General features: G+C 43.4%; 1 protein-coding gene across 1 annotated transcript in view; it reads left to right on the forward strand.

Annotated features, from left to right (window-relative positions):
* The window catches only part of COL9A1 (collagen type IX alpha 1 chain), a 90,225-nt gene that overhangs the window by 72,841 nt on the left and 1,994 nt on the right, over positions 1–15,390 (forward strand). The window contains exons 34-37 of the mRNA XM_027093211.1: positions 287–433; positions 648–702; positions 2,157–2,345; positions 8,235–8,312. Of these exons, the coding sequence (XP_026949012.1) occupies positions 287–433; positions 648–702; positions 2,157–2,345; positions 8,235–8,312 (469 nt within the window). The remainder of the gene's footprint in view (positions 1–286; positions 434–647; positions 703–2,156; positions 2,346–8,234; positions 8,313–15,390) is intronic.

Below are 15,390 nucleotides of genomic sequence, written 5' to 3' on the forward strand. Positions count from 1 at the left end.
AGAATGTGGTTTTAAAATATATTCTTCCCATTAACATTTTGAAATAATAACTACACCCCAAAGAAAGATCTTTAAAACGTTTACTTGAACTGGAATTCTAAGAGATTGGAGAGCTGCTGTGTGGCATTACGTGTGTTTACCTTGAGGTTTTGTAAGCTCTGAGCAAACACGGCTTGGGAGACAGAACGTAAGTAAACCCACAATTTCATGGCAGCGCTTGTATTAACATGAAGCAGACGCATTCCTTGTGTCTAGCCTGGACTAACAGTGTGCCCCTGTGTTCCAGGCAGGTAGCCCGGGGGAGCCTGGCTTGAGGGGACCCGAAGGAAACCGGGGGCTTCCTGGGGTGGAAGGACCACAAGGACCCCCTGGCCCGCGAGGCGTGCAGGGAGAACAGGGCGCCACCGGCCTGCCTGGGATCCAGGGCCCTCCCGTGAGTGCTGGGCAGCCCCTGGGGTTTCCCTTTGGAGACTCCATCCCACGGCAGGGAGCGCGGGGGTAGGGCCAGACCTCAGCTCCTCAGCAGCATGGGGCCAGCTCTTCTGGTTCCAGCCACCTGTTTCCTTGCCCAGCCTGTCGGTTTACCATTGAACAATGTCCTCTTTGTGGTTCTGTGTACAAACTGGCTTTTGTCTTTTCTGTCCCAGGGCAGAGCACCCACCGATCAGCACATTAAGCAGGTTTGCATGAGAGTCATTCGAGGTAAATACATCATCGCCGCTTGACTTTTTGTGTGCTTTAAAGGCGGGGGATTTTGAATACTAGTAATTTCACGTCTGTTCTATACAATTTGTCGCCATGTGCAATAGCTTATAGCCTCAAGGAAAAATAGTACCTTTCTGGGCTCGCCAGGATTTTTCTTTTTTTTTTTTTTTTTTTTTGCCAATGTGGTTAATTTACAAGAAAGCATGCACACACACACACACACACACACACACACACACGCACAGATACAGACACCTTTTCCCCCCTTTGGAACACAAATTCTCAGGCTCTTTCCCCTCTTACTATCCTACCACTTTGTGTGTACCTGGCATTGACCTAGGCTCTCTCTATAGATTATATGAGAAGTAACTGGCAGACTTCTGCCCATAAGAAGCCTATGCCGATTTGTTTATTATTTGTTTATTATTTGATTCTGGTTGGAACCAATTCTCTCATGAAGAAACACTCATCTTTTGTGTGTTCAGGAGATAGTATAATTTGTCTAGTAGAATCATAGAGTTTTTCAGAATGAAATGGTCCCCTCTACATTTGAAACCCAATATCGCAGACATCTTATCTTGAAAGGATATTTCCAGTTTAAACATTAAGTGTTGAGAAAATTATGACTTTATGTTAACTCTCACTTAAATAAGGCCAATTTAGAATACCTGCATTTGAACAATTTAAAAATCTTGTTGAGAAATGTGTTTCCAATTCATTTTCTCCTTCACACCCTAAATTAAAAAAAAATTACACTAAAATATTTCCCCTATTTTAATGGGAGAATGTTTTGTTCTCCACGGTTTTAGTGGATGTTTCTTAATCTATTTAATGCTTCCTGAAAGAGCCTACACAGTTATGAGATTTGAAGACAGGCAGTGACCATTTCTAAGAAGCAGGCTTTCTTTAATGTCTGGTGTCTCTTCCAAGCGTGAAAAAACTTTTGAGAAGGAGAATGAATAGAAAGTCATGAATCCTCAGGGTATTTCATATTACTTAATATCTTCAAACTAAAACCGTGAGCCTAGGTCTCAAACGGTATCTCAGTACTAATTCTGGACAATGTCCTTGCATTTGAGAAGCTTCTGGGTGTCCACTTCTTCCTGTGTTGAGAAGCTCACTTTCTTTTCGTCCCGGGTTTTCAGGTAACCAGCCAGGTTCAGGTGACACACTCATCTCTTTGGACACCGCTCAGCCCTGAAGTTTAAGGTCTTTTATCCCCTTGTCTCAGAGCAGCAGGGTCCATCCAGGGAGGGCTGAACAAAGCAGCACCAGTGAAACCTCCTGGCAGAAAGCCCGTGGACAATGGCCCAGCTCTATTCAGGCCTCACCAGCAGTTTTGAAGCTCTGGTGACACATTTAGAAAAAAGGCACTTGAAATAGTTCTTTTTTCGTTCGAATCGCTTTCATATTTCTGACTCACCGGGACTGTTCTGTTTATTATCTTTTAGAGCATTTTGCTGAGATGGCTGCAAGTCTCAAGCGTCCGGACTTCGGAGCCTCGGGCCTCCCCGGCCGGCCTGGCCCCCCTGGTCCCCCAGGCCCCCCTGGAGAGAACGGTTTCCCAGGCCAGATGGGACTTCGAGGGCTCCCGGGCATGAAGGGCCCCCCCGGGGCTCTTGGTTTGAGGGGAGCGAAAGGTAAGGCATTTTGTCCACGTGGAACCAGGAACACACACTGGCTTTTTTTCAGATGGATTCACTTGTCCTAAAGTGCCAGGTATCTAGGAGATAAGAAGATGGATTGTTCTCTTACTGTGGTGACGGTAAAGATTAGAAAACTATCGTTTGATATTTTCTTGGCCTTGGTGTGTGACGACAGTAGACCCAATACCGAAATTAAGGTCCCTTGACTTGTGGTACCAATCTTTTACAGTTACACTGCTTTAATCATAGTTCAAGGTAAACTTTACAGGATCTGGTAAAGGATCTTTAAAGTGTTTTTTTTTTTTTTTTTTTTTGAGACCTTAATATCATTGTAGAACTCTTCTAAGATGGCAACTGGCCCTTGAATGTTATCTGTTACTTCAAGTAACAAAATTTGTTAGCAGGACATCAGAAAAATCACAGCATGCATCAAAGCCGCCTCCCTCTTCTTTTAAAGAGTGACGTTGGATATCAGTTTTGCTGGTTCTTTTTTTTCGGCTCTGAGGTACAACTTTATTCCTTATTTAACATGTGAGAGGGTGTGAGGGAGTTTGTTTCTTCTCCTTTTATTTAAAGCAAGTTAAGCCCTGGAAACCGGTATTTTGTAGGCCAGCAGGATTGTGAGTGTGTTAGGTATTCTGCAGGATTTGCAGAAGAACTGGCTGCCTCTGATAGTGTTTGTTAGATGAGGTGAGTATGTCAGCATGGGGGCTGGTGGGCCTGGGATAATCGACAGAAGGGACTAAAAGTGCAGAGTTTCTGCATCATGATGAGTGACTGACAGCTCTCTGGGGAACTTCAGAAAAATGTGGCTTCAAGAACAAGAGAGGGACTTTTGTTTTTAGGCAGTGGTGCTCCAATTAGGGATAAATATTATGGTGCTAACGGTCAGAGGTCAAACGAGATGCCTTTCGGGATCTGTAGATGAATGCCTGATGTGTTTGGTTCAGGACACTCTCAGCTGGAACAGTGTTGTTAATTACGTTTTTTGTTTTTGTTTTTTTGGCATGTGCAGAGCTGCGTGTTAAAAAAAAAAAAAAAAAAAAGCCCTAATTGGGGCCTCCTGTAAATCTGGCACGGTTTTCATGTTTTTGGAGGCTGGACAAAATCATATGGAGAGAGCTCCGAGTTCACCTTAAAGAGAACTGGACCTCTTCTCTGAAAGAACCCCTTAGCCATTCATTCAGCTTGGTCCTGCTTTGAGCTTGCATTCAGGAGTCCATAGCGGAGGTGCTCTCCCTGCGGTCGGGCCCCGTTCGCTCCGTAAACCATTCTAGGGAACTCCGTGCTGTGGGCGGACTGCTGGCTGAGCTCGCCCTGTTGTGCCCCAGCCCATGGATGACTCCTCTGCCTTGGTGAGTTCACTGAAGTGAACTAAAGTACAACGGTTCCGAAAGAGTGGTCCCTGCAGCATCAACATCACCAGAGACCCCCCGAGTCAGCAACTCTGGAGAGGGGCCCGCAGTGGAAATGCACAAGTGTAGGGTGGTCCTTACCCTACAGGCAAGGTCCCGCCTTCCCAGGGAAGGACCACCTTGTAGGGCTAAGAGGATCACAGCCCTGTTTTCTCTGGCCAAAAGGAAGTCTCCATATTTGGGGCTGATCTTGACTTTGAGTTAGTAAGAGCCCGCTCCTGAAGTCCCATCTTATTTCCTAAGACAGGAAAATGTCTGTGTACTTGCTCCACCAGGAAAGCCTGCCGAGGGCTGCCTTCTCCAGCCTGGGCTCCACATGGGACTGACCCAAGGAGCTTTAAACACTGCTCACGTCTGGGTCCCGTGCCCAGAGATTTTGATTGACTTGGTCTAGGCCCCAGGCTTTGAAAATATTCCCCAGGTTATCTGAACAAGCAATCAGGGCTGAGAAGCTCTGGAAACAAAGGTGACATGATCTGGACACTTTCCGGGAAGCTGGGAATCGCAGTGTGGAATTGTGTCTGGGTTGCGCTGGGTTGACTCCAGCAGTGAACCTTATTTTGAAGGGAAGAAAAATATATTCCTATATTTGGAACCTGAGAAGTGTCTCTGGCACTAAGTTCATTCATCAAGCAGAGTTCGATGTTATAAGGGGCTTCCTCGTATTTTTTCTGCGGTGTTTATGACATAGCCTATAATCTAGAAGTGAGATAGTTCTTTTCTTTTTTCTAAAGAGCTTTCTCGCCCCGCCCTCCTCCATACCTTTCTTGGCATTGGGTTCCTTTAAAGCAGCATCTCCTCCGAGTTCTACTTCTTAAGATTTGGGGTGTGGGCAGAAAGGAATAATCAGATTTTCTATTTCAGTTGCTGCTGTCATACGTTTGGAGATGTATGGTTTTAGGTAATTGGACTTGACCTTTCTTGTCCACCACATACATTAGCAGCCCTACTTAGTAGAAAACACATAGTGTTCTACTACCCAAAGGTAGTAAAACAAATTTTCCTTGAGAATAAACACTCCACCATTTGAAACTTAACTGCTCCACCAATCAGAGAAGAGACGTGTTTCATTGTCACCTGTTGCTTTTTTGTTTTCATGCTTAACAAAGAAGGGATGGTGGAAGCCTTGGTTTGCCATAGAGTTGCTTTGAGGGTCTTTTTCCAGAGAAATTCCTATGTAGATGAGTTTTATTAAAACAAATAAGTTTTACTAAAGCTTTTAACAGTTCAGGCTATGTCTTAATCAAATCACTGTTTTCTTCCTAAAAAGTTACTTTGAAAAACACAGTGGAACATTTTTAACAGGAGCTAGTAGAAAAAAGCCTCAGACCGTACTGAAAGCTTCCATCATGTTTGTGTATTTTTTGGTTTTCACCCACATGTTTTGCACAGTTTTACACAAACGCATTAGAGCTGTGTGTTCATTTCATGTGACGCTTGAGCAGAAACACGAAAGGCACCTGACTGGCCCTGGGTCCACTTTACTTAGGATTAAGTCAGTCTTTCATGTCATAAATACTCTTTGTAAATGTTCATGGTTTGTTAATTTTAAGTCCCTTTGAGGAAGGCTGTGTGTATTTCTAGATCTTTTAGTGGGGGTCAAGCAGACGTGTCCCTGTGTTAACGAAGGCTGGGGAAAGTACACCGGGCATATCTGAGACTCACCTTTTCCAGTGTTAATCTGCTCACCTGGAGGTAGAGCATCAATTATAGCTTCCAAATAGATGAAATCGAGAGCAATTTTGGAGCAATGAGAATTTCTCTAGTTTCCCCAACTCTGTTCGTAAAGAGCTATTTTTTGATTCAAACTGCCTATTCCCTTCCTACCTTATCCAAAGCTTATTTTACAAGCTTTTTATATGTCTTTTCTGACAATAGGCTAACAAAGGTGGACTTGAGTTCCCTGAGCCAGGTTTCCTATGTCTTGAAGGAAGACGTGACCAGTGTTTGAAGAAGTAGATTAACCCTGGGGGTAGCAGAGACGACACACGACGGCCGCTGCAGGTTGCAGTGTGGCTCTGTCCCGGGGCTCGTCGAAAATGTGTTTTCCCAGACAGGGGTCTTTTTTTTTTAATTTGGAGAAAATGTTATTCCATATATCATACAGCGCTGTTTATTACTGTCACCGTGCTGTCTGTCTTCCCTTTATTCTGCAGTATCCAAATATGCTGGCAATGCCATCCGATGAATTTTTACTTTCAGATCTTGTATTTTTCAGTTCTAGAATTACCATTGTTTTCCTTAAGAGTTTTCATATCTCTCCGGAAATTTCACATCACTTCGCCCATTATTTCCATCTTTTCCTATACGTTTGGTAACATATATTGATATATAAAATAGTTCTTTTAAAGAGACCGTGGTCTTATTCCTTGCAAACAACATTTTGAAGTTGGTGTGGCTTCATGCTAGAGCGCGCTTAACTGTCAGTATCGCTGTGAAAGTTGCATTTTAATTTATAATCTTCACCTCATGTCTTCAGAAAATGTGGCACATTCTCACTGCCAGCCTCAAAAATTACGAGGTGACACATTTAAATTGCTAAGTTAACAAGAGAGCTTAAGCTGTTAGTTTTAAAAATGTTAATTGTCATATCTTCCTAATACAGTAAGGCCATACTGACGATGAGTGTAAGTAACAACTAGTTTATGTATGAGTTCAAGCTGAGCTGTGCATCCTTTCACAGTATTTATAAAATTTAAATTGATTTCAAAATGTAGTTCATTCACCATAAAAATGTTCACACAAGGACATTCACAGCTAAAGTTAAAGTATGGTAACTTTTAAACATTCATGTCACAATTTGAGATTTTTGACTGTTTGACAAATGCACAGATGGTTGTATAGACATTCTTCCTATTTTTGTTGTGCACTTGTGACTTTGTTTTTTAAATTGTAACAAACCTGTCGATATTCAATGAGGTTGGGCGAATATTTGGAAAAAGTGATTACGTATAGAATTTGTTGCAAAATGCTATTGCATCTTGTAACGATGTAGTAAAATAATGATATACTACTGTACTAATGGGATAGTAGAACTGGTCTTGTACCAGAAGCAGCGTACGTCATTTAGGACCAGTTAACTAAGGTATTAGGTCATCTTGTCAATGAGGCCAAGTTTCTAAGTTTGGTCTCTGCAGGGCCAGGATAATTCATGTAACTTTGTTCGGTGGCTGCTGAATCCCTGAATTCGATCAACTGTCTTGCAAACACACATGGTTGGTTGCAATCCAAAGTACATTCCCTATAAATAATGAGAAGTGAAATGGAGGCACTGATGACAACACACTTTAAATTTTGAAACTTCATTAATTTATTTTTGGTGATACTAAATTTACATTGTTCAAGAAATTAAAATGTCTAAAAAGATATTTAGTGAAGAGTGTCTCTCCCACCCCTGTCTCCCATCTGTCTGGTTTCCTTTATCCTTCTCATTAGGGAATCGCTATTATTAGTTTCCTACATACCCTTACCAGTGACGCTATAAAGGATCTATGAATATATTTATTTTCCCTACATCCTTTTAACAACAAATCATGCTGTCCATTAGTAAGTGATCTGGGCCTTGCTTTTTTCGCTTAACAATATCTTGGGGATCATTTCAAAGACCTTTCTGGTTCTTCTTCACCTGTGCATAGTATTCTGCTCTGTGGAAGTACCATAGTGTATTTAACCCTTTAATGGATACTTAGATCGTTTTCAATCTTCTGTTCAATTTTTTTTATGTTGGATTTGCATATTTCTGATTAAACTTATTCCTAGTTATTTAGTAAGTTAGTTGCTATTACAAATGGGATCTGTTTTCATGTTGGATCTGCATATTTCTGATTAAACTTATTTTCCTAGTTATTTGATAATTTAGTTGCTATTACAAGTGGGATCTTTGTTCACTACATCTTATCACTGATTGTTGTTTGTATATATGAAAATGATTGATTCCCATGTATTTTGTACCTTGCTAGTTTACTGAATTCTTTTATTGCTTTTAGTAGATTTTGAGTTGATTTTCTAGGGTTTAAGATAAGCAGTCATATCATCTGAAACTAGGGATGGCTCAAACCAAATAATAAATAATAATGATAAAGTGGGCATCTTTGTAATGTTCTGACTATAATGGAGCTGCTCTGTGTTTCTCGTTAAGCATTATGCCAGCTTCAGTGCTGAGATAGATATACTTTATCATGTTAAGGAAATAGCCTGAGTCTTATTTTATTGACTGTTGTATCAGGGATGCATGTTTAATTGTCAAATATCTTTCCAGCATCTACAGATATGATCATTTGATTTTTTTCCCCCTTAGATCTCAATGTAATTAACTTGATTTTTGCCTTGCTACCTACTTACTACGACCTACATTGGGGCAACTTCCTACTTTTTGGTTTCTGAATGTAGGCTTTGCTTTAAGTTTAAAAATATGGAAGTTTATTTTTATACACATATAGAAAAATAACATTTCTCTAATGAAACGCAGGTGACATGGGGGAAAGAGGTGATCGTGGACCCCCAGGAAGAGGTCCCAAAGGTTTGCCCGGGACTTCAGGTCTCCCAGGTAAGAATAAGCAGGATGAGGTGGGAACTTGGCGGGCAGCGGGTGGTCTGAATTGGATCACATTTTAAAGAACTGCTCTTTGTTTGCCTCTGTTTATCATGTGATGTGCAGTGATGGCTGGCATGGCTCTTTCAGGACCAACTTTAATGAGGAGTTAAACAGTCTGTAAATCACATCTGTATTCTTTGAGAGAAAATACATGTCAGGGCTTGAAATAGTACTTTCTTTTTTTTTTTTTACCCCTTTATTGGAGTATAATTGCTTTACCATGGTGTGTTAGTTTCTGCTTTATAACAAAGTGAATCAGTTATACATATACATATGTTCCCATATCTCTTCCCTCTTGCGTCTCCCTCCCTGAAATATTACTTTCTTGAATAAGTACTTTAAAAAATAGTGTCAAGGTCCAACCACAATGCACTCGTTATAAAATGCTGAATGAATGGGGTCCTGTCCACTTCTAGCCCAGTTGAGAGTTCCCTCTTCTTTTCCTTTTAACCAAAAAGTCAGAGCAGCAGGAAAACGAGTCCACGTCTTCAGCTATTCGTGACGCATGGGGAGTAACTGACATCTTATTCTAAAAGCTTCTCCTTCAAACATCCAGACCCTGCAGAGGCCCACATCCCCAGATAAATAAACCTGAAACATTCCTACTCACGAAAGTCATGCCCAAGGATGCATCCCAGCTGGGTCGACCGAGGTGACAAAGTGGCCTCTGTGTGAGAGCCCGGGTCCTCTCACTGGCCGTCTGTTCTCTTTACACACTGGCTACTCTGTGGCCAGAGTCCAGGCTGCTGCACGTTGGGAATGACTGCCAGGTCCAACCACAGAAGCAGCCTCGCGGGCCAAAAGCCAGTTCAGTTGAAGAGCATGAATGGCCTGCAGTCTCCCAGCAAACGCTCTGATCACTGCTGGGCCAGGGCTCAGGAAGGGCCCCAAAGCTCTGGGGACACCAGTCCGGGGAGGGGGGCTTGTGCAGGGGGGTGCCCCACACTCCCACAGTGGATTTGGAAAACTTGGTTGAGGGAAATCTAGCAAAAGAAATGATCGTTTTCTAATTCTGCCAGAGGCTTACATAGCGGTTTGTGGCTATAATTGCAGCCTGAAGCATCATTGCTTTCTAATTATCCATTGCATTGCTTCTGGGTTTGGCTTTCTCATTTAAAAGAATTTTTAAAAAATGCATTTGGAGATAGCTCAAACACTGCCTTTCTAAAACGGTGATTCATGGGCTGTTGAGATGTTTTCACAAACTGATGAATTTTTGTGATTGGAAAAGGAAGCCTTTATGATTGGAAAAGGACAGAAAACCTGGTTGGAGTTCAATGGGACCCAGACAAGAAGATTTTAGTAAATAATAAAGTCTGGATTCATTGATGGATGTTTAGAAGAGAGAAAAGGAAAATAGAATTTACCGAGTGCGCTTCTCCTTTATCAATGGTAGGAATAGGAGGTTTGAAAGCTGATAACATATCATCTTTACCATTTACTTAGTTATCTACGTATTTATAGGAGAGACTGACAATTTCTCCTTTGCGCATTTGGTTGACAAATAACAGTTCTTGGATAAGCAACTTGCACTATTAGCACGATTTTCCTTTAACAAAAATACATGATCATTTCTGGTGACTCTTATTTTTTAAAAATCTGTTCATAAACCCCATTTTGAGTTTAAAAATGGGAAGATCGAGAAAGACCAGCTTGGATTTGTGCAGTGTCCCGGGCTGCAACGAGCGGGTGCGTTATGCCTCACCTCGGGCTTGCCTGGTGCTCCGGGGCCCTTGCTCCGCCCCAGGGGGCTCCACAGGTTTGCTTTCTAGCACGCCTGTCATCTGTGCGGGCGAGCGGTAAAGTAGGGCAAGGCGTCTCTGGCATCTCTGCCTGGCCCTCATTGCATTTCCTTTATGGCAATGGTTTGATTTGTTGCAGCTGGTCTTGGAATTAATACTTAAATCTGATTTCTTACAAAGCTTCGTGGGCTCCCCAGTTCAGGACCCTGAAACCTGCCCTTTTCCATTTCCTTTCTGCCGTTTCCCAGCCCTTGCCCCTCCCTTCCTGGTACCACTTGGAAATCTGGTCTTTCTTTTTCTGTGCTTTTGTTACATTTTTCACTGAGAGGATATTTGACATTATTTAGTGAAAAATCAGAGTTACAGATTATTCTTGAAAAAATTAAGGCCAGCTTTCTGAAGCGTGCTTTACCACACAGGCTCAAAGGGTCCAAATTTATCAGCCTCCTTGAGGCACCAGCTGAGCTGGGGCTTTGGTTTCGAGTCAGCTCACATCCCCTTGTCTACACCTAAACGTACTCAGATGACAGTTTCCCAAATCCATCAAGTCCCTGAACAAGAGGTTTTAGGGCCATTCCGCCTCTAAAGTGAGTCCTCTGAAAGTGGACTCTTGGGAGTGTGGGTTCCATAAATCAGACATCTGGGCTCAAATCCTGACTCTCACTTACTCGCTTTATGACATCGGGCAAGTTCTTGACTGCCCAGTGCCTGTTTCCCCACTTACAAAAGAGTGATATAGTCAATAATCACATCTCTCGGAGAGGCTAATTCTGAGAACTAAAGAAAAATCAATCCATGTAGCGTGCTTAGGACGGTTTCTGGCTACAGTGGGTGCTCAAGAAATGTTAGCTATTGGTACTATTATTAACATAACAAATGCACTTCTGCGTTTTGAGGTAGATGAAGGTCAGAGGTGGACCCTAGCTCAGTCCCTGTGGCTTCTCACCTGGCTCTCAGTAAGAAGACGCTACTCTTCTGTCATCCGGCACCACCTCTGACATCTCGGACCTTCCCTCCGTGAAATCTACTTCAACTCCAAATCACAAATGCAAAGTGCTGGGTCACAGTAAATCATGTCATTAGTTCATTATCCACTGAGAGGCCGGGCCATTTTTCATTTCCCCCGTAGAGCACGGAATGTGATTAGGAATGTGATTTCTGGTCTCTCACAAACATGACCTTATGAGGACTTCAGGACCTGGGGGGACCTTCACCAGGGCTGTGTTCAGGAACTCGTCCGAAGCCTTCTAGGTAAATATACGTCTTATGTAAAGGAAGGAGCCTGCAGAACAGGGTACTCTGTGACCCCCTTTGTTGTCCCGATTGTTGGATTTGGGACTCGAATTCTCCTGAATGGAAAGGAGATCCTTTGGTCATTCTTGGTGCTAACACATCTGATATCCTTGGAAAAAGGTTAACTATTACCTTCATGATCTATCAGTTGTCAGGATTGCTTTATTCTTTCTGGACTCTTTTAGTTCTCGGTCTCCCCTCCTTCTCTCAGCTTGTTCAGTGTTAAGTATTATGTGCCCTTCGGGTTTGTGATGGTACGTCGCCTAATATGGACCACGGGTTATTACTATGACCATGACATGGACTGTCATTTTGGCTGTAGTGCCCTGTTGTCTAAACGTAGACCTAAATCATCTAGCTTGCTTCTCGCCTGCAGCCAGAAGCCGGCAGGGCAGGTGTGTAAGAAGGATGGGCTCCGAACGAGGCTGCCCTGGGGTAGGTTCTGCTGTGTCACTCCTTTTCAGCTCTGCCATCTCCGTGTGCTCAGCTTGTCCCCTGCACATTGGGGGGTTATACCCCTACCTGCCCTATGGACTCATCTAGGAGGGTCTGTGGATGTGTTCATACATGGAAAGCACTTAGGTTAGTGCGTGGCTTATGGCAAACATTCTGCAATTTTAGCTCATTACTATTATTATTATTTTTCTTCCTTTTGTATTTGAAGAAATACAGACTTACAAAGGTCACAGGCCCTGACAAAGGTCTCCCAGGTAGTAAGTGACAGAGGCCAGTGTTCACACGTCCAGGTTCACGTCGTGGACAAAATGACGCACTGGTGGTCCGGGTGTATGCTGAGTCTATCTCGCCATCCTGGCATCTGACTTCGGCACGATCCCCTTTCTGCCTCTCTCGTGGAGCTGTGGGGACCAGATCGAGCGAGACCCCTGGGGCCTTAGACCCCATCCCTGCCCCTACCCCCCGTCTCTTACCAGAGCCCTTCGGTGGGTTGTTGGATGGGGCTGTCTCATCACCAGTATCTTTTTGCCTGCCTGGTCCATTGGGGACTAGTTCCTTGGCACTCTGGGGATTTGAAGAAAAAATATTTGAGAGTGGGTCTTCACTTCCTCTTTGTGCATCTAAACGCACTGGGGGAAGGAGGAAGTTAAATGATGGTCGTGTGTGAATGTTCCTGGGAGGTTAGAGCTGACCTGCGCTCATCATGCCAGGTTTCTTGTGCAAGATTTGCAGATAGGTGAGATTCACTTGTGAATACTGGGTGGAAAAAGTCCCCAGGCGCAAGGGGCACACCTGTTTTAGGTAGCAGTAACTGCTACCTAACTGCTACCTTTATGTGTAGCAGTAGTCATTTCTCCTCTATTTCCACTGCTGTCCTGTTTCCACTATTTTATTCGGTCTTGGGCATCTTATGTAAACAGGCCACTGTATACACCACATCCTTAAACATATGTGCTTTGTCAAACACCACAAAAGTTAGCTCGGTACGAGGTGAGAAATGTAAGAAATTCCCTATTTAATGCTGAAAATTATTTCCAGGTTTTGTTTTGTTTTTAAAGCCTGCCATGTACAGCCCCTTTTATTCCGTAGCAGGTATTATTTATTAGGTTCCAAAGAATGTTCCAGCCAGGTTGCGCCTCTGTCAGTGTAACACGACTGCCCTCTCCTGTCAGCTCAGAGAATGGCACAGACATTCATTTAAAAAAAAAAATCATGAAAAGTTTGGCAATAACATTTTACAGGTCCTTGAAATTTCAGAAAACTGTGTAATGATTAGGCAGTTAGTGTAGCTACGGACCCGTGAGGTAGGCAAAGCAGAATGAGAACACTTCACATCCGTGCTTTCTCTTCCTCATAAGAGTTGGAAAGTGGTTTATAAATATTTGCTAACGCAGCCGCTGGACTTCCTGAACGACTTGGTGTCACCCCCAAATTTGGCTCCCACATAATAGTCTTAGAGCACCTTGGAGGGTAGATGCCCAAGGTCAGGGTTCACCAGAAACTCATAAGCTGTTATGGGAAGGCTGTTTTTTTTTTCCTCTGGCCATTTCACCTCAGTCACTTGTGATAGTTAGAGTTGCAGAAGAATCGTTAGTCATGCTTGGCTATCGTGTCTCTTTCTGCCTCTCAGTCAATTCAGGCTCAATGAATTAAACCACACACACACACACACACACACACACACACACACACACACACGCACTCATGGATACACCTTGTCAGAGTTAGCAAATCAGTAGGTGTGGAAGCACAGTTAGGATGGAGGAGGGGTCCAGGGCCCTCATTTCTAACTCCAGCACTTTCTAGCCACGTGGCTGTGTGACTCTGGATTTCACCTTCACTCTCTCAGTTTACACACCAGGAAAGTGGGATCGCCAGGGAGTGGCACAGGGTAAAGGGAATGCTGGTGGGCTGGTGATGACTTACCCAACGCTCCAACTTGCTGTGTTTGCCAGAGGAAGACTTGGGCTCCATGTGCTTGTCTTAGAATAAATCCAGGGGAGACAGGACAGTTTCATCGACTCTTTCCTTGGAGAATACGCAGGAATCTGGAATAAACTCAGTCATTGGAAACACCCTCTCCTGGACTGTGTTAAAGTGGGGGAGCTCAACTTGAAAAAAAGTTCTCCTTCTGCTTTTTCATACTGCTTGTGTAGTAGAAAAGAAACTCCCTGAAGTTTTAGGTCTTAGGCAGGAGGCTGGCGTTACACATGTTAAAAAAGTAAATTAGTGGCTAAAAAAGGAAAGCTATTTATTTAAAAACTCAGCTTCTGAGTTGCCCTTGAAATGACCAGAGGTCTGGCAGCCCTGGCCCGTGTTCGCCATGGCAGCGGGGACATGCTGGCGTCCACTCTCCAGGTCACCGCATGCCTCAGTCCTTCCTGCTGTCTCCATAACCCTGATGTGTTACAGCTTCCATTACGTCTGTGGTCTCCCGTGAAGACAGAGGGCGGATTTCTTAATCCAGGGCAGTTTCTTTACTACATCAGGAGTCAGCAAACTTTTTGGGTAAAGGACCACATTCTTTGAGCTCTGCAGGCCAGGTGGCTTCTGTTGCCGCCCACACCTGTGCCCTTGTAGTGCCAAAGCAGCTGGGGCAACGTGGAAACTAATGGCCATGCTGTGTTCTGATGACACTGCTTACAACACGGGAGCTGCCCATCCCAACCTACACTCCCTGCCCCTGTGGTCACTGCGTGTGCCACCTCTCCTTTGGGCGTTTTCTCCCCCTAATCTTGATTTGATTTTTGTTAAGGCATCCTGGAATGTCTCAGTGGGAGCTCTGCAAATCAGCTGTTAAATGCATTTATATCTGACCTCTCTTTTTAATCCTTAAAAGATCAACTTAACCTTCAACTGTCCCAGCGCCCGGAGATCTGAACAGGCTCTGCTAGAGGCACGGTTCTGCCGAAGCCTTGTTGATGGGTGCTGTGGGTTAGAGAGAGACTTTCTCAGGTGCCTTGTCTTGAGAGGGAAACACAGAATCATCTGCTTCATCACAACTTATTATAGTCAAATGAAAGCTCATGGGACAAATGAAGGGAAATGACTTACATCTGCTTGTCTACAGCCTTGCGATGTATAGAATCAGAGATAATTATTCTCTGAAAACTTAGTCATGTTTTGTCCTGTAATGTTGCTTTGTGTGGGTCTAATTGTAGATAAAGCAGGAAAAATGAGGTGTTATAGCTAAAGCAGAATCTCTAACCTAGTTCCCTTCTAAAAGTATGCGGGCTGTGTAATAAGACAGCTTAATAAGACCAGATCACTGTAATAAGACCAACAAAAAACACATGTAACAAGACCGCTAAAATAGGAAAAGAAAACTAAAAACCACCAAGAGAGAAGGAAAGGAAGTAAACCTAAGTAAATATATAGCTGAACATATAGATTTGGTTTTCAACTTTTTGGTTGAACAGCCAAGTTAAAACAGTTGACACCAATGAGGATCTGTGTAAGACCGTGTTATCCTGGCACAGACGATTCCTTTTACACGGCTGTCTTATTGCCACCTTTGCAGTAATAGTATGTCAGCGCTG

Source organism: Aethalodelphis obliquidens, unplaced genomic scaffold, assembly GCF_003676395.1.
Source record: "Aethalodelphis obliquidens isolate GAN/ISIS:26980383/991018 unplaced genomic scaffold, ASM367639v1 scaffold3, whole genome shotgun sequence".
Lineage (NCBI taxonomy): Eukaryota > Metazoa > Chordata > Mammalia > Artiodactyla > Delphinidae > Aethalodelphis > Aethalodelphis obliquidens.